At 40.2% G+C, this 25,168-nt stretch overlaps 1 protein-coding gene across 1 annotated transcript in view; it reads right to left on the reverse strand.

Moving 5' to 3' along the window:
• Positions 1-5,285: 5,285 nt before the first annotated feature.
• PPP1R3A (protein phosphatase 1 regulatory subunit 3A) overlaps positions 5,286-25,168 on the reverse strand; it is a 107,455-nt gene continuing 87,572 nt past the window's right edge. Inside the window, exon 4 of the mRNA XM_060687113.2 lies at positions 5,286-5,516. Coding sequence (XP_060543096.1) covers positions 5,457-5,516 — 60 coding nt within the window. The 3' untranslated portion in view covers positions 5,286-5,456. The remainder of the gene's footprint in view (positions 5,517-25,168) is intronic.

The following is a 25,168-nucleotide window of genomic DNA, read 5'->3' on the forward strand; positions in this document are numbered from 1 at the left end:
AAAAGTTAGAGGTATTAAGACGGTTAATTGAAAATTTGAAAGATATCCTCCTGTAGATTCTGAAATTTATATTTGGTAAACAAGTGTTTCAAAGGTACCAAGAGATTTTTAAAATGCTTAACATAAGACTATATTATTTTAAAAGATATATGTGATAAAATGTGTAAGATTTTAAGATGAAAAATTCTTTTTTCTTTTTTTTTCTTTTTCTCTTTCTTTTTTCTCTTTGAAAGAAGAGGATTAATGTTAAACTCAGAATTTCACTAGGGAGTAATGTTTAAAAAGAATGATGTTTGAGGGTATAGAAATGGAATTTATTCATGATTTTTACTGTTTGTAAGACTGCTAAAGTATCAGATTATACATCAAGGAAAAAAAATTTTTTATAAGCAGGAAGAATGAACTTAATTTAATTGGTTTTGAGAATATATAAAAGGGAGGTTGATGAATTGGAGCAAGGGAGTTAAAGAACATGTGAGAGTTTTGAACTTTATAATTTGTTAGTTTATTTTAGCATATGTTTGTTAGATGCTATACCCTGTTTTTGCTCTGGGAAGTCAGGGGGGGTGGGGTGGTGGGATAAGGGATGGGGGAGGGGGAAAGTGGTCAATAGAGAAATGTTGTAGCAGAAGAAAGTATATTCTATGAGTAGAATATAGGAGTTGCTCAGACACTAAAGGAGGAAAATATTTCACAGCAAAGAACTTAGAAAGGAGAGAGGAGGAGGGGGTAGGAAGAGGAGAGGGAGGGTGAGGAATGGAAGAAAGGAGAGGAGGAAGGGAAGGGAAGGGGACAGGAGTAGGAGTGAAGGCGAGAAGGGAAGAAAGAAGAGAGAGGTGGGGGAAAGGGAAAGGAAGTAGGATGAGGGGGGAGAGGAGGCAGGAGAAAGTAGGAGAGAAAAGGAGGGAGGGAAGGGAAAGAAAGGAGGAGAAGAAGAAGGTTTGTTGTGGAATGAGGGGAGAAAGAGAAGAAGAGCAACTCCGAATGTAATTAAAATGTCTTATTTTAATGCTTTCTTTAAGGGAAACATGTATATGTAGGATTTCTTATGTATAAGAAAATGTACAATTTCTATTATGCGGGGAAGGGGAAAGGGTGGGGGGGAGAAAATTGTTTGTATTTCTTATAAAACTTTTCAATAAAAAAAAGGGAAGGATAGTAAAGTACAAAATTGCAAAATTTTGTTATAGCCTATAGCCTATCTCAGTAAAATGTTCTAATCTTCCTATGGAGTTTATCACCTGCTCTGGTCTATCTTGAAGTGCTAACATTATGAAAGAGCCCCTTAGATTAAATATAAATATTCTCAAAGTATATTTAATATACTTCTATTTAACATTTTTAGTACTTTTATTATAATAAATATTAATATTTAATATTGGTGTGAGAGGAGATGATGACAATATGGTCTGCATCCATGGGGCTCCGTGGAATCCTGCCAAATTCTGCCTGCCTGGGGATCCTCTGAGACCCAAGTCATCCTGGCGGGTTTGACGAAGATAGAGATAAAAATAATATAATTGAAAGATACAAGCAACATGGTTATAGTAATAAGTGGGAAGAGATAGACACATTGACCAGTTACAGAAGTATTGGGCCGCCGACACAGAAGACACATGTGACGAACTGATCCCTAGCTACCAACAGAACTCTCGACCTAACTCAAACTCCTCAAGAAAATTATAGAATTGGAACATGAAAATATTTGTGTGGTAGGAGACTTTAATGCAATTGTAGATGCAGAACCTGATTATAAAAGTAGTAAAACATGCAAAAAACACTCCCAAAACCCTTTTTTAAAATGATGGAAGAAATAAGCACTCAAGATGTATGGAGAGAAACACGCTCTAAGAAAAATCAATACTCATTTTATTCAAATAGACATAAGTCTTGGTCAGGAATAGATATGGTAAGGATGTCACCAGAGTTTAAAGCAAATGTGCAAGAGAGAAATAGAATCAAGTGTTTGGACAGATCACAATCCAGTAAAAGTTACTTGGAAAGGACAAAAGAAAAAAATGAGATGGATGTTGAATCAATCAATACTAAAAGATAAGGAATTTATACAAACTATGGAAAAAGAACTGGACTTTTTTTTTTAAAGAGAAGAGGAAAGAAGAGACCTCCTTACAAAATGTATGGGACACTGCTAAGGTGTACTGTAAATTTGGGGATTAGTTATAACTTACACGGGAAAGAAAAATAATAAGAAGAAACAAAACCAAAAGACACTAGAAGAAGAACATAGAAGGTTAGAAATGGAATTACAGAAAGAACCACAAAAAAGAATTTGAAAAATCAAATGGAATTAATAAAACACAAACTGAATTTACTAGAAAAAGATTTGGCACAAAAAATTAAAAGTGCTAAACAGAATTTCTTTGAAAATGCAAACAAACCAGGAAGATGGTTGATATATAAATTTAAAAAGGAGAAAGAAAAGAGATTGATACATTAATTAGTAGATGAGAAAGGAACGTTTTATTATCAAAATGAGGAGGAAAAAATAATTCAAGAGTACTATGAAAAATTGTATGATCAGGAGAAGATTCCAGAAGACAAAATAAAACAATACCTGGAAAAAGCTGAACTCCCTAAAGTACCTGAAACAGTGAAAGACATGTTAAATGAATGAATAACTATGATGGAATTAACATAAGCAATTAAGAGACAAAAAAAAATAACAAAACACCAGGGACAGATGGGCTACTGGCAGAACTTTATAAACATTTCCAAGATATGCCAAGTCCAGTAATATTGGAAGTTTATAATGAAGTTTTGTTAGAAGTGAAAGTACTAAATTTGTGGATGGAAGCAAATATTACTCCTATACTGAAAGATGATTCAGATTTAATGAAAATAAAAAAATTATAGGCTAATATCTTTATTGAATGCTGATTATAAAATATACACTTCAATAATAGCAGAGAGACTAAAAAGGGTTTTGAATGAATTCATAGACACAGACCAGAATGGATTTCTGCCTAAGATCTTAGAAGATCCACAAGAAACTGGACCCCCCAAAAATAGAAGAATATGGTGAAGTTGCAGGATTGAAAATAAATAAATAAAAACTAAAATATTAGTTAAAAATCTTACAGATATACAGAAAAAAGAGCTAACGAAAAGAACTGAAATTCAGATAGTCAAGAAGGTAAAGTACCTAGGAATTCAAGTAACAGCAAGATGTGCAACTACTGTAAACTGATGCAACAAATTAAATCAGATTTGGAGAAATGGAAAAATTTGCAATTGTCGTTGACAGGAAGAATAGTGACCATAAAAATTAATATTTTACCGAGATTATTATATTTATTTCAAATAATTCTGATAAAACTGGAAAAAAATACTTTGAAGAACTAAACAAAATAATACTAAGATATATTTGGCAAGGGGAAAAAAGCAAGAATAAGCCTGAAAATGTTGCAAGATTCTAAAAAGAGAGTTTTGGGTTGCCAGACTGGGAGTTGTACTACCAGGCCTCAGTACTTACTTGGGTGAAAGAATGGATTAATTTGAGGCATAAAAGACTATTAACTCTAGAGGGACATGATCGACAGTTGGGTTTGCATGCTTTTCTATGGTATGGGGAAAATAAAATACATAGCTATTTCCAAAGACACTATATCAGAAATGCATTATTAACAACATGGGCAAAAATTAAAGAACAACACTATTTGAAAATACCAGTCTGACTTTCACAATGGAGGCATTGATATACCCAAATGTTATTAATATAGAAAAAATTACAAGATATAAAGATATCTTGAATGAAAAGGGAGAACTTAAAACTAAGCAAGAACTGAGTAAGCAAGGGATTGATATAGATTGGTGGCCACAAGTGCAGATACAATCTCGATATGAGAAAGATGCCAAAATGTATGGGTTTTACAAAGAACTAACAGAATTAGACCAGATACTAACAGGGACAGATGAAAAATTAATAAAGAATATGTACAACTACTTATTAAGTATTAAAATGTAAAGTGAGCAAATAAAAGAGACAATGATAGTATGCGCTAAGAATTTTGAATAAATGGCAAACACTGTGGGATAAGAATTTTAAATTAACTATATCAACTGCATATAAAGAAAATTTGTTTAAATGTTTTATAGACACTTTTTAAATGTTTTATAGGCACTTTTCACCAACAAGATTGGCAAAGATGTTTAAGGACATGTCTGCTAAGTGTTGGAAATGTAATCAGACACCTGGTTCATATTATCGTATATGGTGGACATGCCCAAAGGCAAAAAAATATTGGACAAAAATACACACATGGTTGGAAAAAATGACAAAGCAACACATAGATCTAAAACCTGAAATATTTCTGTTGGGCATCTTACCAGAAAAATATGACAGAGGGAATACATATTTGATTTTAAATGTATTACCTGCAGCTAGAATTGTATTTGCACAACAATGGAAAAGTGAAGAAATCCCAATACATGAAAATGTAATTAAAAAAATATTAGAATGTGCAGAAATGGATAGACTAAGACTTACAATTAAGGAAAAGGAAGAAACTGAATACTTTTTGACATGGGACTTATTTTATCAATGGTTAGCTAATAAAAACAGAAGTTAGAAACATGGAAATATAAGAAAAGGACTAATGTTATAAGGGAAATTGTTAAATGGAGAAATAATAATAATAATAATAATAATAATAATAACAACAACAACAACAACAACAACAACAACAATAATAATAATAATAATAATAATAATATAGAAATAGTGTGTTGTCCCAATTGTAATTGGAGCACTTGGAGCAATACTCAAAGGGCTACCTCGCTATTTAGAAATTTTAAATTTACCATTTTGACTCTACAAAAAACCACTTTACTCAGAACAGCTTACATCCTCCTCCCCCCTGATACCTTAACAGTTCCTAGGTCCTTGGTTAGGACTCGAGCTGCTGAGTTATTAACCAGCCTCAAAGGCTGTGAATCTCACCAAAGATTAAATAATAATAATAATAATAATAATAATAATAATAATAATAATAATAGAATTAATATCAATGTAATGACTACTGCTGTAAACATTTTGATTATTAGTTCAACTGAAATTGAAATTTTATATGTTATAAAATAAAATAAATAAAAATATTTAATATCGGTGTACTGTTTTACTTTTGCACAATAGATTCAATAACTTTGGAAGCAAATGTTTAACAAGCAGGTATTAATTAACATAAATATTTTTATTATTGTTGTTTGTAGGTGTCCCTTCTTGAAAAAGAAATAAATTACTTTTTCAAAAGATTTCCTAACATATTTCATTGATCAAAAGTGCTGTTCTTCATTCTTTATATCTATCCAAATAGATGTGCTTAAGCACATCATTCAATTCTTTCTAATTTCCTCTGCATTAGGGGTGTTTCAATATTGACAGCATATTATTGTTGTGGATGTTAAAATCAAGAGTAAGGGAAAATTTAAAATAAAACTTATAATCTTCCATTAGAGCAGGTGTAGCAAGTCCCATCTTCATTGTTTATACTGTATTTCTGAAAGAGACAGGCAGGAAATCAGAATCAGCTGGAAAAAACAGTTTAATGCAGAGCTGGTATTCTAAAAATAAAACCAATTACAAATTCTGTTGTATATAGAAACTAATTTATCTGTATCATTATTTCAATCCTTCGACTAGTGGAGAAAGGAATCTTATCTGATATCATGAGACCAATTTATATGCAATCTGAGAAATTTGCAAAAACGTTGTTCATTGGGCATTGCCATCTTAGTATCAACATTTCTATCTTTGTATTATATACTTTCCTTTTGATTGAACAAGAGGCTTTGTAATGAAGACAAGGCTAAACAGAGTCAGTTGATGCAGTAAATGAGGTATTGGAAGAGAAACCAGGAGTCCCTGAGGCATGCTTCAGGTCCTTTCAATTAAACAGTGTCATATTTCAAGGCCTAGGAAGTATGCCTTCTCATTCGTGATGACTGCTGTCTAATTCATGGTGACTGCTGTCTCATTCATAGTGACCTGGCCAGAGATCCCTGCTCAGAGATCCCAAACATCCTGAAGGTGTTTGGTATTGAAAATTTGGTTTTGCATCCAGGCAAGTAGGAGGATTATTAATTTGTCAATTTTGGGAAGTTGCATTATTCCATTTTGGGGTGGTTGTGTTGTATCGGATGTTCAAAGATGTGCACAATCTTTTTTGTTGTTGTTTTTATTGTTTCTTATTTTTAGTAGATGCCTCCCTGCTAGTCTCTTCTGGGACGGAGGCCAGAAAGAAAAAATATCTCTTCCCCTTTGCTTTGCCCAGATCATTTCCCTTCTCCCGGCTGGCTCAGAGCTGGCAAAATGGCAGCAGAGAGTTCGAATTCGAGGAAAGGCTCTTGAATATATGAAGAGCCACTGAGGTTATGTTCTGGTGAAGGGAAATGGGGAGCTTCTGAATCCTGCTAAACTAGAACACAATCTATACCTGCAAGAAGTTTGTACCAGTGGGAAGGTTACTACATATTCCGAGGTCGTGGAAAATGGCCTCTCCCAAGGGGAAGAAAAGAAAGATGGCTCAGTGCTCACCAAATAGTAAGGAAGGTGGAATCAATCCATAAAAACAACAGAAAACTGACGGATTTTGTCAATTTATACCATCAATAGTAAGTCGTGCATCCTCCCCCCTTCCCCTGCCGGATAGCTGCTAGGCGTTGGCATTGTTTGGGGATTCTTCCCTGGAATGGGATCTGCAGGCACAGGCTGAAGAGAGCCAGTTAAGAAGCCAGTCAAGAGGCTCACTAACCCCCCCACCTCCCGTATAATTGGATGACAAATGATTCAGCAACTTTAAGTGAGCCAGCTCCATGCTGGGATAAGGGCCTAGAGTCGGAGTTTTACAATCACAGTGAATTAGCTTTAGGGCTTGAAAGCCAGCTAAGTGATAGTATAAAGGATTTTATCAGCCAGCACAGTTTGCTCACTTCTCAGACAGTTTTGGCTATTTTTGACCAGTTTGCAGAGGTGCATTTAAAGTTGGAGTCTGTGATCAATTTTATTGCTGTGGTACAGATGGAAAAGCCGCAAGTAATTTCAACTGGTTGCCAGACAGAACGACCTGGCCAGATATCATCAATGGTGCAATTGAGGGAAGGAGTAAGCAGACAGCATATTGACTGTAATCGTAATTGTGGGGGGAAAAAAAGATGGTGAGTTGGTTGGGCCTGAAATCCCACAGCACAGGAGTTGGGGGGGGGGGGGAAAACAGGCAATTGTTGAAGGAGCAGATTGTATTGAACATATATAATTCTGAGATAAATGCGGGTAGATGGACTTCAAAAAGACGGCTAATGACTCCTTTGTCACACCTTATTCAGAGTGACAAGGGGGCAATAGATTTGGCAGCATATGATTATCTTCCACAACATGATAATTATTCCAGAATTCTTTTTAAGTTCAAACAACAGTTCTTTCCTAGCCTGCTCATGTGAATGAGAGGATTCTTGGCTTTATCAAATTTTACCAACTCGAATTTTTTCTAGTGGCGAAGTCAGCCCGCTGATCCGGAGATCCCCCAGAGAGAGCGTTGCAGTGCATGGGATGGCTGACTGGGAAAGTGAGCTAAATAGAGAAAGCAAGTTAACTGAAATGGGGAAGAGATTTAGCATTACAGAGGAAATGTCGGTTAAGGTTTTGGATCCAGCTAATGTAAAACTTCCTTCAATTGGCTTAATGCAAGATGAGACATTCGATTCTGCCTGCTTGGAAACTTTTTCCTCACTTTCACTAACTGAGCAGCAAGAAGTACTTAATAAACTTAAAGAGACGAGGAGGCTCTTTACCTTTACCATTTTCTCTGCTGCTCCTTTGGCGTCGATTGTTCTGCCCCCATCAAGGCATGATGCAGTTCCGGAGAGTCAACAGCTTATAAGCCAGGAAGCCTAACGCCTATGTCTATACAGCACAAAGTGCCAGAGACAGCAGACCTGATAGTGCAAAGTGCTGTGGGATGAACACCAGAGATGGAAGGCACCCAGGAAGGAATCCCCCAGTCCCCTTAGTGGCAAAGACGATTCCAAGAAATGACGTAAGCACGGTGCCTCATGTAAAATCATTTACCGTGGAGGCAGAGATTAATAGAGCCTATGGATCTGCAAGCCCAAAAGCAGCAGGCAGAGTAATGACGCCTAAACAGATTTGTATGGAACTCAGGCGATTAAATGGGTGTGTGAGCATAAGTGAGGGAGGACAGGTGGGAGAGATTATTCAAGAAGCCTGACTAGGAAATAGCGAACAATCATTTTCTTAAAAAATACACTTCCTCTCTTGGAATGTGGCAGGATGGAGAGGAAGCTGGTGCACAGACGACTGTATTAAATTTTTAAACAGGTGCCAAGTAATTGCCTTACAGGAGACTTGGGTTAGTAGTGATGAGGCCCCCATTGAGCTCTCCGGGTTTAATATTTGGCAGCTGCCAGCAAAGAGGGTAGCTATAAAGGGAAGAGCCTCAGGAGGGTTTTGCATCTTGGTAAAAGCTGAATTAGGATGGAAGGGAAATGAGATATGCTTGGACCCCGGCCCTTTATTTTTTCAAGCAATCCATTTGGCATATGAAGGGAAGTCAATGGTATTTGTAAATGTGTATGTTAATCCAGCAATGGGCGATTTGTGGGAGGCACTAGAAGTAAAAATATTAGATATACGTAAAAAATTTATAAAAACACCTTTAATTTTGGCAGGGGATTTTAACGCTCATGTGGGTCCCTCGTTGGAGCCTTTATTTGAAAATGGTACAATTCCAGATGGATATTTACATAACCAACAATTATTTATTTATTTATTTATTCATTTATTTATTTATTTATTGGATTTGTATGCCACCCTTCTCCCAAAAGACTCAGGGCAGCTCACAACAATAAGAAACAGAAAATACAAAAGTTAAAAGACAAATTAAAGCAGAATATCCAATAAATAAGGTTAAATGTGGGAATACATATTCAAATTTAAGATTTAAGAATTTAAAAAGCTACAAAATCAGTTTAGAGTCAACCCAGGCCCGCCCGTTGGAAGAGCCAGGTCTTCAAGGCTCGGCGGAAGGTTCAGAGGTTGGGGATTATCCGGAGCTCCAGTGGTAATGTATTCCAGATGGTAGGAGCTCCAACAGAGAAGGCTCTCCCCCTAGGGGTCACCAGTCAACATTGTCTAGCTGAAGGTACCCTGAGGAGGCCAACTCTGTGGGAGCAAACTGGGGGATGGAAGGCTACCGGTGGCAGGAGGTGGTCTCGCAAGTACTTTGGTCCTAGGCCACATAGAGTTTTAAATGTGATCACCAGCACCTTGAAGTGCACTTGGAAGACAACCGGGAGCCAATGCAGACTGCAAAGGAGTGGTGTGACATGGGAATACTGAGGTACCCCCATGACAACCCGTGCGGCTGCATTCTGCACCAGTTGAAGTCTCCGAGTGCTCCTCAAGGGCAGCCCCATGTAAAGTGCATTGCAGTAGTCCAAACGAGAGGTGATGAGGGCATGAGCAACTGTGAGTAAGGCATCTCGGTCCAGAAAGGGGTGCAATTGGCGAACCAGGTGCACCTGGACAAAGGTCCCCCTGGCTATGGCAGTCTTATTTATTTATTTATTTATTTATTTTTAAAATTTATATGCCGCCCTTCTCCTGTAGGATTCGGGGCGGCTCACACAATAAAAACCACAACAATAAAATACTAAAAACCAATCCAAATTTAAAATCCACAAAGTTAAAAGCCTCATAGTCGGTCAGGGAATTTGCTGAAAAAGCCAAGTCTTCAGGCCAGCACAGAAAGTGTGGAGATCAGGAGCTGTCCGGAGCTCAGTGGGTAACCCATTCCAGAGGGTCAGTGCAGCCACAGAGAACGCCCTCATCCTGGGGGTTGCCAGCCGACATTGTCTGGCCAACGGCACCCAGAGAAGGGCAGCTCTATGAGAATGCACTGGGTGGTGGGAAGCCGGTAGGAGGTAGTCCTGTAAATATCTCGGGCCCATGCCATGAAGGCTTTATAGGTAAGTACCAGCACTTTGAAGCGGATCCAGAAGGCCACCGGCAGCCAGTGAAGTTCGCGCAGGAGAGGTGTTGCACGGGAGTAACAGGAAGCTCCTGTAACAACCCGCGTGGCTGCATTCTGGACCAGCTGGAGCCTCCGGGTACACCCCAAGGGCAGCCCCATGTAGAGGGCGTTGCAGTAATCCAACCGAGAGATGATGAGAGCTTGAGTGACTGTGCAGAGGGCATCCCTATCTACGAAAGGCCGCAACTGGCGCACTAGGCAAACCTGTGCAAAAGCCCCCCTTGTCACAGCCGTTAGATGATCCACCAAGGATAGCTGTGAATCAAGGAGGATGCCAAGATTGCGAGCCCTTTCAGAGGGAGTAAGCAACTCCCCTCCCATCAAAAGTGATGGGGTGACTAGATCAGGAGATGCCGGGATCCACAGCCACTCAGTCTTGGAGGGGTTGAGTCTGAGCCTGTTTCTACCCATCCAGACCCGTACCATCTCCAGGCACTTAGACATGATGATCTTCCAAGCTAAGCCATGAGTCTAAGAGGACTCCCAAATTTTGGCAGGGGATTTTAATGCTCGTGTGGGTCCCTCGTTGGAGCCTTTTATTGAAAATGATACAATTCCAGATGGATATTTATATAACCAACAATCATGGGACTCCCAAGATAGGAAAAAGAATAAAGATGGGGGGAAATTTCTAACAATGGTATACAACTGTAACCAAATTGTAGGCCAGTACCCAAAAGCCTTAGCACATATATGCTCAAATAGTACGGGTGAACAAGAGCTTATAGTATATTTTGTGGAAATATGCCACAAATTGAAGCATTTTTTCATGACTACCAAGCCAATGGGCCAGTTTGATTCTAGTTACTCAACATGGTTTGATAATGACTGCAAGGAAAAGAAAAAAACAGCTTAGGAAATCACTTAGGAGATATTTAATCAGCCCAAACATGGAATTACAGAAGGAGTATATCACCATAAGGCAGAAATATAAGCAGCTATTGAAGAGGAAAAAAGCCTCTTATATTGACAACTTATGGGCTGGCCTAGAGCAGGCAGCAAAGCTGGCCTCACCCACACTTTTCTGGTTGGAGGTCTCAAAAATTATTAGAGATAGAAAACCAATAAGTGACCCAAATATTACTGTAGAAAGTTGAGATAAGCATCTGGCCACTCCAGCAGCAGTGGAAAGCTCTGATGAGGTGATATCCTCTCTGAGCTTGATACAGGGATATGAAGCCTTACCCCAGTGGGAAGAAGTGTCAGTCATGGAGGTGAGGCGTTTAATTTCCTCCCTGAAAACAAACAAAGCTCCAGGACAGGATGCGCTCCCGGCATCGTTATTTAAAGATAACATAGGCTGGTGGGCGCCTGTCCTGGCGGGTCTCTTTACTTTTATCAATAGAACAGGGCAAATTCCTGCCAGTTGGCGTTCATCAATAATTATTCCATTATATAAAAAAGGCTCTAGAGATAACCCAGACAATTTCTGTTTAATTAGTCTAATTGATATATCAGCAAAAATTTATGCTAAGTATTTGCTTCATAAATTAGAAGATTGGTTAATGAGAAATAACATTTTAGCTGAAGAACAGACAGGCTTCAGGAGCGGAAGATCTACTATGGATAATTGTTTTGTGTTGGACCATCTAATAACAAAGTTTAAGTTTTGGAAAAAACCACTGTATGTGGCATTCAAAGATCTGAAGGCAGCCTTTGACTCAATTGATAAACAAATTTTATGGGATAAATTAGAGGCCATGGGAATAGAAAAGAAATTGTTATATTTAATTAGATTATTATACATGGAAACCCAGGTAAGAGTTCGAGTGAACAGGATCGGTAACAAATGCAATCCCAATAAAGAAGGGTGTTAGACAAGGTTGCATTTTAGCCCCAATACTTTTCAATTTATATTTAAATGACCTTCCAAAATGTTTGGAAGACACATCACTCCATGGGCCTAGTATAGGAACAAGACAGGTAAATTGCTTGTTAAATGCCGATGATATAATTTTGCTGTCGGCCACACAGGTGGGGCTATGAAGGTCACTTGGGAGGTTGGCAGCATATTGTATAAAAAAATCGCTTGACAATTAATGTAGAGAAATCAAAGGTAATGATATTTAGCAGGCAACAAAAGATGAGGAGATGGGTTTTAAATAGCAGAAGAATAGAACAAATTCAGTCATTTACCTATTTAGGGCTAATATTTCAGACAAATGACAAATGGAATAAGCAGGTAAAAGCCGGAGCTCGGAAGGCCTTGGCTCAGATGGCACAACTAAACAAACTTATTTTAGAGAAAACTCCATTTTCATTAACCCCAGTGCTAAAGGTCTTTCAGGCAAAAATTGAACCAGTACTTACCTATGGGGCAGAAATATCAGGGTCGGTTAAGTTGCCTGGGCTGGAAACTCCTCAAAATAAGTTCTTGAGGAGAATTTTGGCAGTGTCCCCTGAAATCCCAGCTTGTATAGTAAGGGCAGAAATGGGAGTCCATGCGATTGGCACTAGGGCAGGGGTGAAATGCTCCCGGTTCGGACTGGCTTGGGCGAGTAGGTAGCGGAGATTGAGGCTAGTTCGCCGAACTGGGAGCAATGGCTGGCTGGCTATGTTCCCGAACCGGTCCATGGCCCGCAGTCCTGCCATGCTTGCCTGCCTTCCATGCTGCCTTCCTGGTGTCCCGGTGGCCAGCTTGCGAAGGCAAGCAAGCAGAAGCCTACGTGGAAGGCAGGCAAGCATGGCAGGGCTGCAGGGAAGGAGTCACAGCCCAAGGACAGCTGGAGCGTCTCTCAATTTGCAAAGAATTGTGATCGTTAAAAAGACCACTAAGCCTAAATATCAACAACAGAGACCGAGGCTGTGTGTGGGGAGTGGGTGTTTAGCACGAAGCATTACAAAGCGCTGGGCTACTCCCGACACCTTACTTCCTGGGAACGGCAAAGAACCGGGAAGTCTGTGCGCATGTGCCTGAAGGAGGGGGAAAAAAAAAAGCCCACTGCGCAACAGATACGAATATCTCAGTGACCAGGATCCTCCCCCCCCAGGCACGCACATGCCCCACCCTCTTCCCCCTCCCTTTTACAGCGGTATTCGGGTTACATTATGAAAGGAAAGGCAATTTCGGCAAAGGTTTTCCTGCCTATGGAAAAGTGAATTGGCCAAGCTGGCAGGGCTTGTGCATTACACACACACACACACACACACACACACACACACACACACACACACACAAATGGACTTAAAATGAAAGTAGGCATCTGCTTTGGAGAGTCCGGGTCCAACCTTTGCAAATATTACAGGTGGTTCACAAAACGTGAAGGCGGCAATCATTGCGCTTCGCTTCGCTGAAGCCCCTTTATCTTTTTTTTTTAAAATTTGATTTTTATTATAACAAATAGTGATACATTCAATACATTTTCGGTTCAATGGTGCAAATATATACATATATATATCTACATGCATTTTTACTTGTCTTTTATTTGATATTGTTTCTTAAAGCTAAATTTAATTTTAAGACATTTAAGGATAATAGTGCTCCAATCTCTAAAAATAAATGTAATACTGTTCATTTCTCCATGGATTTTGTTGATTAATTAATACTTAATCTCTATACTCTATTTCCTTCTTTATTTCTTTTCCCCATCCATTCATACCACATGTCCCACACACTATAAAATTCCAAATCTTCTCTGTCATTAATTTCTAAAGTCAATTTGTTCATTTCGGCGCACTCCAGTATTTTCCCAATAACATGTTCTTGAGGTGGTATTTGTTTTTCTTTCCAATACTGGGCAAAGGAAATTCTAGCGGCTGTCAGAATATGTATAATTAAGTACTTCTTCTTTTTTGCATATTCAATTTTCAGAATTCCCAGGAGAAAAGCTTTTCTTTTATTATTTTCTTTTATTATTTCTCTAATCCACGTCCATATCATCCTCCAGAATTTTTGTGCCTGATTACAAGTCCACCAGCAGTGATAAAAAGTACCCAGCTGATGATCACATTTCCAACATTTAGGGCTCGAATTGGGGTAGATCTTCGCTATCCTAGCTGGGGCCATATGCCATCTATAAAACAGCTTGTATTGGTTTTCTTGTAAACCGTTGCCTTTGTCATTTTAAGATTATTAGTCCATATTGAATCCCATTTGTTCAGATTTATATTCTGTCCAATAATTTTGGCCCATGCTAACATCGGTTCTTTAACTACTTCCTCTGCCATATCATACTCCAATAAATAATTATATAATTTGGCTAGAATTTTGTCATCCGAACCCATCCATATCTTGTCAAATCCATTTATGCTCGTCTCTATGCCAAATTCCTCCTTATCTTTTTTATACCTGGATTTAATTTGATTATATGGCCACCAGTCTATAGAAGTACATTGTTCCATCAATTCTTCCCTTGTTTTGAGATTCCCTCCCCCATCTAATAACTCATTGTATCTGACCGTTTTACCCATTTCTAATACATTTGGATATATTATAGCCTCCTATAGTGCTTCTGTCTCATCTCTCCCCATATTTGTATCAAGATCTCCCTTATTTTATGCCTATGGAAATAAGTTTTCATCTTCTTCCCAGTATCCCAGAGATATGCATGCCAACCCTTCTGGAGATCACGCCCTTCTAAAGTTAACAATCTTTTATTTCTCAGGGTTGCCCAATCTTTCAGCCATACTAGGTTTGCAGCTTTTTGATGTAACTCCCATTTAGGTAATCTGAAACCCCCTCTTTCCTTCTTGTCCTGTAAGTTCCTAATTGCTATTCTTTATTTCTTCCCCTCCCAAATAAATTTTCTGATGATAGTATTGAGCTCCAAAAAGAATTTTTTGTCTAATTTAACAGGGACCATTTGGAATAAATACAATAACTTGGGTAATATGCTCCTTTTTATTGCCGCGATTCCACCTAATAATGATATCTGTAGTCTTCCCCACTTTTCTAGATCCTGTTTAATATTTCTAATCAATGGTAAATAATTATCCTCTCTGAGGGCCAAGCACCTTGATGAAATCCACACCCCCAGGTATTTTACTTTCTTGGTGGTTTGGATCTCCATCAATTCTTCCAATGCTTTTTTTCTTACCTCCGTCATATTTTTTATTAATAATTTAGTTTTGGATTTATTTAATTTAAGGCCTACTACCTCTCCATAATTGCCCAATTCTTCCAAAATTTTAGTGCCTGATTCTAATGGTTCTTCCATAATTAATACCACATCATCTGCGAATGCCTGTGTCTTATATTTCTCTTTTCTGATTGTTAAACCCTTTATTTCATTGTTATTCCTAATCTTTCTCAAAAGTACTTCTAGTGCTAAAATAAATAAAAGTGGAGATAAAGGGCACCCTTGTCGGACCCCTTTTCTGATTTGAAAAGCATTAGTTAATTCTCCATTCAGTAATATGTTAGCTTTTTGTTTTTGATAGACTGTGGATATCGTATTAACAAAATTTGATCCGAATTCCATTTGGATAATTTGTTGTTTCATAAATTGCCAATTAAGATTGTTGAATGCCTTTTGGGCGTCGACAAAGACCAATGCCATTTCTTTGTTCGGGTGTTCCTCATAGTATTCCAATACGTCTATTATCATCCTTGTATTATTCCTGATTTGCCTCCCAGGGAGGAATCCATTTTGATCACTATGTATTAATTTATTCAGAATTATTTTTAGCCTTCCTGCTAAGATGCCCATATAAATTTTGTAGTCCGTATTCAGGAGGGAGATCGGTCTATAATTTTTAATTAATTTTGGATCCTCTCCTTCTTTTGGAGGAGTGTAATATAAGCCTCTCTCCATGATTCTGGAATTTTGGATTCTGTTAGGGCCTCATTATAAATTTCTAACAGCTTTGGTAATAAAATTTCCTCCAAATCTGAATTTTTATAGAATTCTCCTGGGAGTCCATCTGGGCCTGGGGATTTGTTCTTTTTGAGTTTAGATATTACCGTCCTTAATTCTGTCATCGTTATTTCTTTATTAAGTATTTCTTTATCCTCTTCCCCGATCTTTGGGAGATTTTCTTTTGACAAGTATTGGACCACCTTTTCATTGGGAATTTGTTCTTCCACATACAGAGCCACATAATACTCTCAGGCAATCTCCAATTTATCTTCCTGTTTATTGTTAAAATGGCCTTCCGGGTCTTCCAATTGATGAATTATGCCTTTCTCCTTTTCTTTTTTTAACCTGTAGGACAGCCACCTGCCCGGTTTGTTTGCGTTTTCAAAATAATATTGTTTGGTTCGTTTCATTTTGTACGCCAATTCCTCTTGATCGATAATATTTAATTTGTGCTGTATAACCATCCAATTTTCTTTAACAACCTTATTATCTGGTTTTTGTTGTAATTCCCTCTCAGCTTTCCCTAATTCTTCTATCAGTGCCTTCTGCCTCTCTCTTCTTTCCTTATTCCTATGTGCACTATACGATATTGCTAGTCCTCTTATGTACGCTTTCATTGTATCTCATATGATACCTTGAGATGTTACTTCCTTTTCATTTACTTCAAAAAATAGATTTAATTCTTTTTTTACTTTCTCAACATTTTGCTTGTCCTTTAGAAATTGATTATTTAAACTCCATCTTGTATTTCTTCTCTTGTGCGTACAATCCCATTTAACCTCTAATGGATTATGGTCTGCCCAAATGTTGGGCATAATTTCCGTTGACTTAATATCTAACCCTATATCTCTGCTTACCCACATCATATCAATCCTGGACCAAGATTCTTTAGGGTTAGAGTAATATGTATACTGCCTCTTGTGTGGGTGCAGAACCCACCAAATATCCACTAGATTGAGTTCTTCTACCATATCAAAGAATGGTTTTGGTAGATTTTTCCTTTTTTTCTTTTTACCTTTGGTCCCCTTATAGTCTCTATTCGAATCTATTACCCCATTAAAATCCCCAATTATGCAAATCTTGCTCTTATCCATCATGCTTAATCTCTCTCCTAATTTTTTTATAAAAGTCTCCTAAATTTTCATTCGGGGCATAAATTGCTGTTAATAAAATTGGATAATTGCCTCACTTAACTTCCACCATTAATATCCTTCCCTTCGGGTCTGCATATTTTAGTTCGGCTTTTATTTCCTTCTTGATGTACAATGCTACTCCCCTCTTCTTTTTGTCAGCTAGAGAGGCATAAAGATTCCCCAATTTCTTATATTCCAAATATTTTTGATTTTCCTTTTTAATATGAACCTCTTGAAGACACACTATATCCATATTTTGTTTAACTAATTTTGTAAAAATATTTTTCCTCTTTTTGTTATCGTTCAGGCCATTTACGTTGATCGATATCAATTTCCAATCATCCATCTCTTAATTCTTTTATATTATCCTAATACTTGTTGGCGCGTGTAACTCTTTGTGGTCTTCGGTCTTTCTTTGTCTCTTTACTATCCTTATCTTCCTCCTCCTTCTCCTTCGATGTCTCTTCTTTCTCTCTTTTCTGCTGGATTGCTTCTTCTTCAGATGTTATCGCCTCTAACTCCTCTCTACTGCTTTGATCTTCTTCAGACGCTCGTAATTGATCCAAGAACTCTTGAGCTGCTACTAAGCTATCCATCTTAACTTTATTCCCTTGCCACGTGATCCACATACCTTCCGGTAAAATCCACCTGAAGAGGATATTCCTTTTGTTTAGTTGAGTAGCCAAAAATCTATAATCTCTCCTTATCTCCCTTACCCTCCTTGGAATTTGTTTCAATATAATCACCTCCTTTCCCTTGTACATGATTGGTTCATCTCTTGCCATACTATAGAAGATATCCTTTACCTTCTTCCTTGCGAATCTTATATGCACCTCCCTTGGCAATTTATTTCTTGGTGCATAATTTGTCTGGACCCTATATACCTCATCAATTTCCTTTATAATATCCAATTTATCTTGTTGCAACACCTCAGCAATTCCGCCATCACCTGGCCCAGATCTTCTTCCTTATCTTCCACAATGTTTTGGAAACGGAGATAGAAGGAGGCTCGATCCATTTCCAATTGGGTAATTGAGTCTGCCAATTCCCTGTTCTGTGCCATCAGTTTTTGGTCAACCATATCTAAATTTTTTTCTTGTTGTTCCATTTTAGCTTCCATCTTTTTAATCTTCTGTGTATTGGTTTGTATCGATTCCTGTATACCAATCATTTTTTGATCTAATACCCTAATATCTGTCTTCAGTTCAGTGTGATTACTAGACATTTTTTCTTGCATCATGATCATCGTGTTCTGTATTGCTGTCAGTGGTGATTGCATTGCTTGCATTGTGGGAATCATTCCTGATTTCTCCATTTTAGAAAGACCTTCAGTCGATTTCTGCATAGCAGGTGATGTCATTGTAATCATGGCATTTGAGGGTGTTTTCTTCCTGTTTTTGTCACCGTGGATGAGAGGCTCATCATCTCCTTTAACACCTTTTTCTGTTTTCTTATTATCTTTTCAATGTTTTTCCAGATTGTCATCCACCAATATTTAACTGCCTCTATCAAGTATATTTATATTAAGTCATTCCCCCCCGTTCCACTATTCAATATTGTTTAGTAATACAATAATTCAAATTTTTATCCGTTGTACAAATCTATCCTGTAATAAGTCACTTATTAATCAATTAATATTTAAACTAATTTATACTAAGATAATCTTCCCACCTGCTATCACTGCTTAAGCAAATGAGCTTTACCTTACTTAACACTTAAGCACTGATGATATTCCAATATATATTAAGTAGTCTAAGTACACAAATAAATAATTAATTAATCATGCAATCTCAATATTCCAAGTTATAAAAAGCTATCAAAGTTAAGAATCAATAATTGAAAGAAGAAGAAAGGAGGAGAAGAAAAAAAGTCCAATTATAGAATATATAAGATTATAGAGTGTATAAATTCCTTAATAAAAAAAAGTCTAAAAAGTACTTAATAAATTTTAAATAAGTTCACAATTAATTTAGATTATATGAAATGGAATATATAATATATATAATATTGATATAGATATATAATTATAGATATATAGATTTTCTAATGTTTTTTTTTTTGTTGTTATTTGCCCAACTCATTAATTAATTAATTGCTCAATAACTTCTCTCAATCATAGGGGGAGAAGTAACCAAAAATATAAAAAAGTTCTTTTACAACGGTGCAGCAGGCACGCTTTGCTGTATAATCCACTTCGTGTTGCTCTTAAGTTCAATCACTCTCCATTTGCATTGTCATTCAGATTTCATCAGCCATGTTATCTTCCCCAAGGGCTCCTTCTTACTCTCTCAGTTCCAGATAGTCTTATTATTAATCCTGACAATTGCCGCACTTCCGAAATCCAGTTTCCTTTATTCAATTAGTCTATTCCACACACTCAGCTTTCAAAGTTTATTTGCTCAAAACAAAATATCAATCCTATCCCCTGGAAGCGCCGTCTCCCGATCTAAAAGTATCCTCTCTCAGAATTCCCGCAAAACCTGGGCACTTCACAAACCACGCTGCAAGGAATTGACTTCAAACAGGACTCAGGTTTATTAGTTCGCCAGGTTTGCAGGAGACAACGCTGAGTTCAGATAACGATAACACAAAGTCGGCGTTGGGATCTATTGCAACCCAACGCCATTTAAATAACGGTGCCTCATTAGCCAGCCAATCCCTTCTACTTCCAGGTTTACAGCCTCGCACCTGCACAGACCGTTTCGCCACCCAGACGCTTGAAGCCGATATGACTCGAACGGCCCCTAGTCCGGCCGCGGGGTGACTGTCTGCCTACCGAGCCACTAGCACCCCCCTCCACTGTGAATGTGCTGTTCATGCCCCCTCCCCCTTGCAGGCCGCAACCGTAGCTTCCAGAGTGCATCTGGCTTTGCTTGGTGAGCTTGTTGCCTTGAAGTTTTCCCCAGTGTGGCGAGTGGGGAACAGCTCGACAGGCGGCTCCCTCTACCAGGAGTCCACCTGCAAGAAATAAAGGAAAGTATTAGTAACGGTTACCAACTCCCTGTCATACAATGCCTCTGGGTTTATGAGGATATTCTTTGTGGTATCTTTTCCTCAACCTGTCCGCATTAAGAGCCTCAATTGGGACCCAGGATGCCTCCTCCAGTGGATAGCCCTTCCATTGAACCAAGTATTTTAGTTTCCCCCTATGTACTTTGGAATCCAGTATGCCCATAATTTTGTATTGGTTCTCACCCAACGGTCCTGGACGTTCTAGGGGATCTTGTATCTCATCCACCAGTTTCAGCAGACTGCTGTGAAATACCGGGTGCACTTTACCCAGTAAAGGAAGTAACTTTAATTCAACCATTACTGGATTTATAACTTTTGTGATGGTGAATGGGCCAAGGTACTTGGGACCCAGTTTTCTACTGGGTACCTTTAGTTTGATATATTTAGTAGACACATATACCTGGTCCCCCACCCGGAACGGCCTATGATCCGCTCGTTTTCTATCAGCATATAGTTTATACTCTTTAGCTGCTTTTTGTAACGCGTCCTTGACTTTTGGCCAAAGATGTCCAATCCGGACCCCCCACTCCCTTGGGGAAACCTGCTCTTGGTCCTGTGTCTCGAGCTCTGGTATTGCAGCGAATTCACGACCATAGACTACCTGAAACGGTGTAACACCAAGGCTCCAGTGTACCGCGTTGTTACATGCTACTTCAGCAAAGGGTATTAGATCTGACCAATCGGACTGTTGATGGGAAATATAACAACGAAGATATCTTTCCACCATAGCGTTGGTCCTTTCTGCGGCTCCATTAGTACTCAGGTGATAAGCCGAACTCAACCCTTGGGACGACCCTATCATAGTGAGAAACTCACGCCAAAAGTGTGCTGTGAATTGTACCCCTCTATCTGAAATAATGTGACGGGGAGCTCCATGCAACCGATATACATGACGTATGAATAAGCGGGCTAGTTTTCTAGCGGAGGGCAACCCTTTACAAGGGATGAAATGAGCCTGCTTAGAGAAAAGGTCAATTATTGTCCATATAACAGTGTGTCCTTTGCTATCGGGTAGGTCTACTATAAAGTCCATCCCTATCTCATCCCATGGTCTACTAGGGTTTGCCACCAATTGTAATAGGCCAGGTGATTTGCCAGGCCTCGGTTTTGTTGTTGCACATATTTTACAGCTTTTTACATATCACTCGACATCTTTACGCATGCGAGGCCACCAACATTGCTGGCGGGTGAGATGCAGAGTCTTAAGGAATCCGAAATGACCTGCTGTTTTGGCATCGTGAAATTTGGTTAACACTGTTGTTCGTAACGTCAGTGGTATGTATAACTTTGTTCCCATCCAAGCTAAGCCGTTACGCATCGTTACTGATGTTTTGCTCTCTGCTACCCACGGATCGCTTTCTACCCCTCGCCGTAACTCCTCCTTCCAAGTAGGGATTGTTGGTCTCTTGTGCACCCGCCCTGCTTGTTGAGTTTTTGGCAACATGGCTTGTACCATATCTTCTCTTTTACTGTTAAATTGAGGCATCCATGACAATGCATCAGCCAGGAAGTTTTTTCCTCCAGGGACGTACTTTAAGTCGAAATTGAACCGTTGAAAGTATTGCACCCAATGTACTTGCTTCGGTGACAATTTCCTAGGAATCTGGAGGGCCTCCAGGTTTTTATGATCCATCCAAACCTCGAATTTAATATCAACACCTTCCAATAAATGCCGCCAGGTAAGTAACACCCACCTGACTGCGAAAGCCTCTTTCTCCCAGACAGCCCAGCCCCGCTCTGTCGGGGTTAGCTTGCATGATGTATACGCGCAGGGACACAAAGTTCCATCCTCCGTTCTTTGTAACAATACAGCACCGACAGGTACGTCACTAGCATCCGCTTGTACTATGAATTGTAACAGGGGGTCTGGGTGTTTCAGGATGGGTTCTTGAGAAAACAACTCCTTCAACTTCTCGAATGCTTGTTGACACTCTGGTGTCCACGGTAACGGCTGTCCTGGTCTTACTCTGCCTATCATATGTTTGGTTTTTAACAGATCGGTTAATGGTAGAGCTACTCGAGCAAAGGATGGAATAAATTGCCAGTAGAAATTCGTGAAGCCAAGGAAACTTTGCAACTGTTTCCTGGTCCTGGGTGCTTGCCACTCTAATACAGCCGTTACTTTTTTCGGGTCCATTTCCACCCCATCTCCAGATATACGATACCCGAGGTAATCCAATTTCGTGCGATGAAACTCACACATAGACAACTTCACGAAGAGCCTGGCCTTTAGCAGTTTGAGCAATACCTGTCTCACTAATTGTACATGTTCCTCCAAATTGTTCGAATATATAAGAATATCGTCTAGATAGAGAAGGACACCATGATACAAATGTTCATGCAAGACCTCGTTGATGACCTGCATGAAAACGGCTGGGGCCCCTTGTAGCCCAAAGGGCATTACTCTGAATTTATAGCTACCTAAGGGACAATTGAAGGTGGTTTTCCACTCATCTCCTGGGCGTATGCGTACCCTGTAATAAGCTTCCCGCAAATCGAGCTTAGTGAATATCTTCCCTGTTGATAACATGGTTAGAAGGTCTTTCATCAAGGGTAAAGGGTAGAGGTGTTCAACACATATGGCATTCAGTCCTCTAAAATTGACACATAAATGTAAGCCCCCATCTTTTTTCTCACGGAATAAGACTGGGGCAGCCATACGCACCCGACCGAGTTGGATGAAGCCCCTAGCCAAGTTCTTATCTATGTACTGATGTAGTTCATCTAACTCTTTTTTGGTCATCGCATACATGCGTGGTTTGGGTAGCTTGGCTCCAGGGATCAAATCTATGGCGCAATCAGTCGCTCTATGAGGGGGCAATGTTTCACACTCTTCCTCGTCAAAAACTGCAGCTAAATCCTTATACACCTCTGGATATCCTATATCATTATCCAAGTTCTCCCCACATCGCTGGGTTTGCGAGTGGGCCTCAGGGATTGGTTCTGGACCCATACTAAGTCGCAGCTTCCGGTAGCCTCTTTCCCACCATATCGTGGGACACCACTTATCTAACCAGGCCAACCCCAGTATAACTGGCTCAATCATGCGATCTACCACTACAAAACGGATCTGTTCTTGATGTTCCCTGATCTCCAGGTGTACGCACTCCGTGACGTACATAGCTGGGCCTCCCCCCAAAAGAGACTCGTCCATTTGTTCAAACCGTATAGGAGCTTTCAATTTTAACATGTGGAGACCCAAGCTTTCCACTACCGTCCTCCGCATCAGACAACGAGTGCACCCGGAATCTATTAGGGCTCCTTGCTGGATTGTTACAGAGGTGTGTACATTTCGTAACGTTATTGGTATTATGAATGGTTGAATCGGATCGCTTACCATGGGGTACTCTGGTGCACTTTCCTTGCTGTTGTCCAACAACACCGGTGACCCCTCTCCGCCCAAAGGGCTCTTGCCACCCGGTAATGTGGAATGGGTACCACTAGATGGCGTTGGTGTGGATACCTTCGGCCGCTCAGATGTAGAATGAACCCGCTCTCGACCCTTGCTTCCGATTGTTGGACCTCGTGACGGGGTAGCTTGTAAAGGCGGTATGGGGCACTCAGCTGCACGATGGCCTAGTTGGTTGCATCGAAAACAACGAAAAGTCCCTCTGCCCCCAGCCATCATGGGTCGGACAGATATGGAACCACACATTCCTGGCTCCCTCTGGATTGACAGTTTGGTTGCTGCATACCATTGTGGCTGAGGCAGACATGGTCGGAATTCCCTCAACCCCACCTCCAACTCCACCGCCGCCTTGAACCATTCTGACAATCTTGGTGGTAAGCCACGATACACACATGCCTGCCTCACCTCTCTATCTAGCCCAGCCCTGAACTGGTGCACAAGTAAACGTTCAGGCCAGGATCGGAGTCGCCCGACCAGAGTGCGAAATTCCTTTACATATTCTCTAGCTGGACATCCTCGCTGTCTCAATGCCAACAACTCCCCCTCCGTCACCTGGACCCTTGCACTGTCCTCAAAATGACTTCTCAACACTTCCAAAAATAAGCCAACATCAGCCAGTTCTTTTGCATGCTCACTATGGAGGTCTGCAATCCAGTTAGCCACCTCCCCATGCAAGACAGCAGTGATGGCGATAACCATAGCCCACTGCAAGGGATACATACGGCCGTATAAATCCATATGGCTAAGTATCTGGCTTAGGAAAATAGACACCCTATCTGCACTACCATCAAAAGAGGCCTGGATGGGAGGGGGTCCCCATATTTGCTGCTGCTGCTGGTGAGGCCATACCCCGGGTGGCCAGATAGGTGGATTACCAGTGGCCCGGGTGCCCTGCGCATCCCTCCCTTCATATCTACGCTGGCCTACCTGAGTCCATAGGGCTGTATGACTCCCTGACCTACGGTGTATATCCTGCTCTGTCTCACAAGAACCCTCAGAGGGCATCCGGGGGTCTGAAAGCTGCTGCTCCATGGACCTGCCCCTGCCACTCCCTTTATCCATCCGAAACCTAGGACTTGCTAGCCTGAAATGGGGTTCGGGCCCATTTCCCCCCCACGCCAGGATTCAGCGGCCTCCCCTGCTGTCATCCAGGGCTGCAACGATGCCGCATCACAGAAGCTGGCTTCTCCAAACTTCTCCCTCAATATGTCTAAAGTGGAGGCTCCGAGTCTAGTGGAGCAACTCCACTCACCGTCATCATCATCTACCCATTTCCGTTCTCTCCAGCCCTGGAAGGGGGTTGGGGTTTTGGACGGGGATTGCATACTGTGTGTACCCGGGCCAGTGATAGCCGAACTCTGCCACCAATCCTCGGACGTGCTCTTCGTTCCACTGGGCAACCCAGGGTCCTGCTCCTCGCCAGTGCTCACCACCTGCAGAGGCTTCGTTTCCTTCGGTTGGACCACAGGCAGTTCGCTGCTGCTCTATACGCCGAACGTCTCCAGGATGGCGGTGGTATCCTCCCCCTCTTCCACAGTGACCGGCACTTCAGCTGTCATGCCCTCCGCCATCCCCTCTGCTCCGTAGCCACTCAGGACGGCAAAAACGCCGCAAAGGGAGCAACGCCGACTTTCTCTCAGAATGCCCGCAAAACCTGGGCACTTCACAAACCACGCTGCAAGGAATTGACTTCAAACAGGACTCAGGTTTATTAGTTCGCCAGGTTTGCAGGAGACAACACTGAGTTCA

The sequence above is a fragment of the Pantherophis guttatus genome, chromosome 7, assembly GCF_059756535.1.
Source record: "Pantherophis guttatus breed Tessera chromosome 7, ASM5975653v1, whole genome shotgun sequence".
Lineage (NCBI taxonomy): Eukaryota > Metazoa > Chordata > Lepidosauria > Squamata > Colubridae > Pantherophis > Pantherophis guttatus.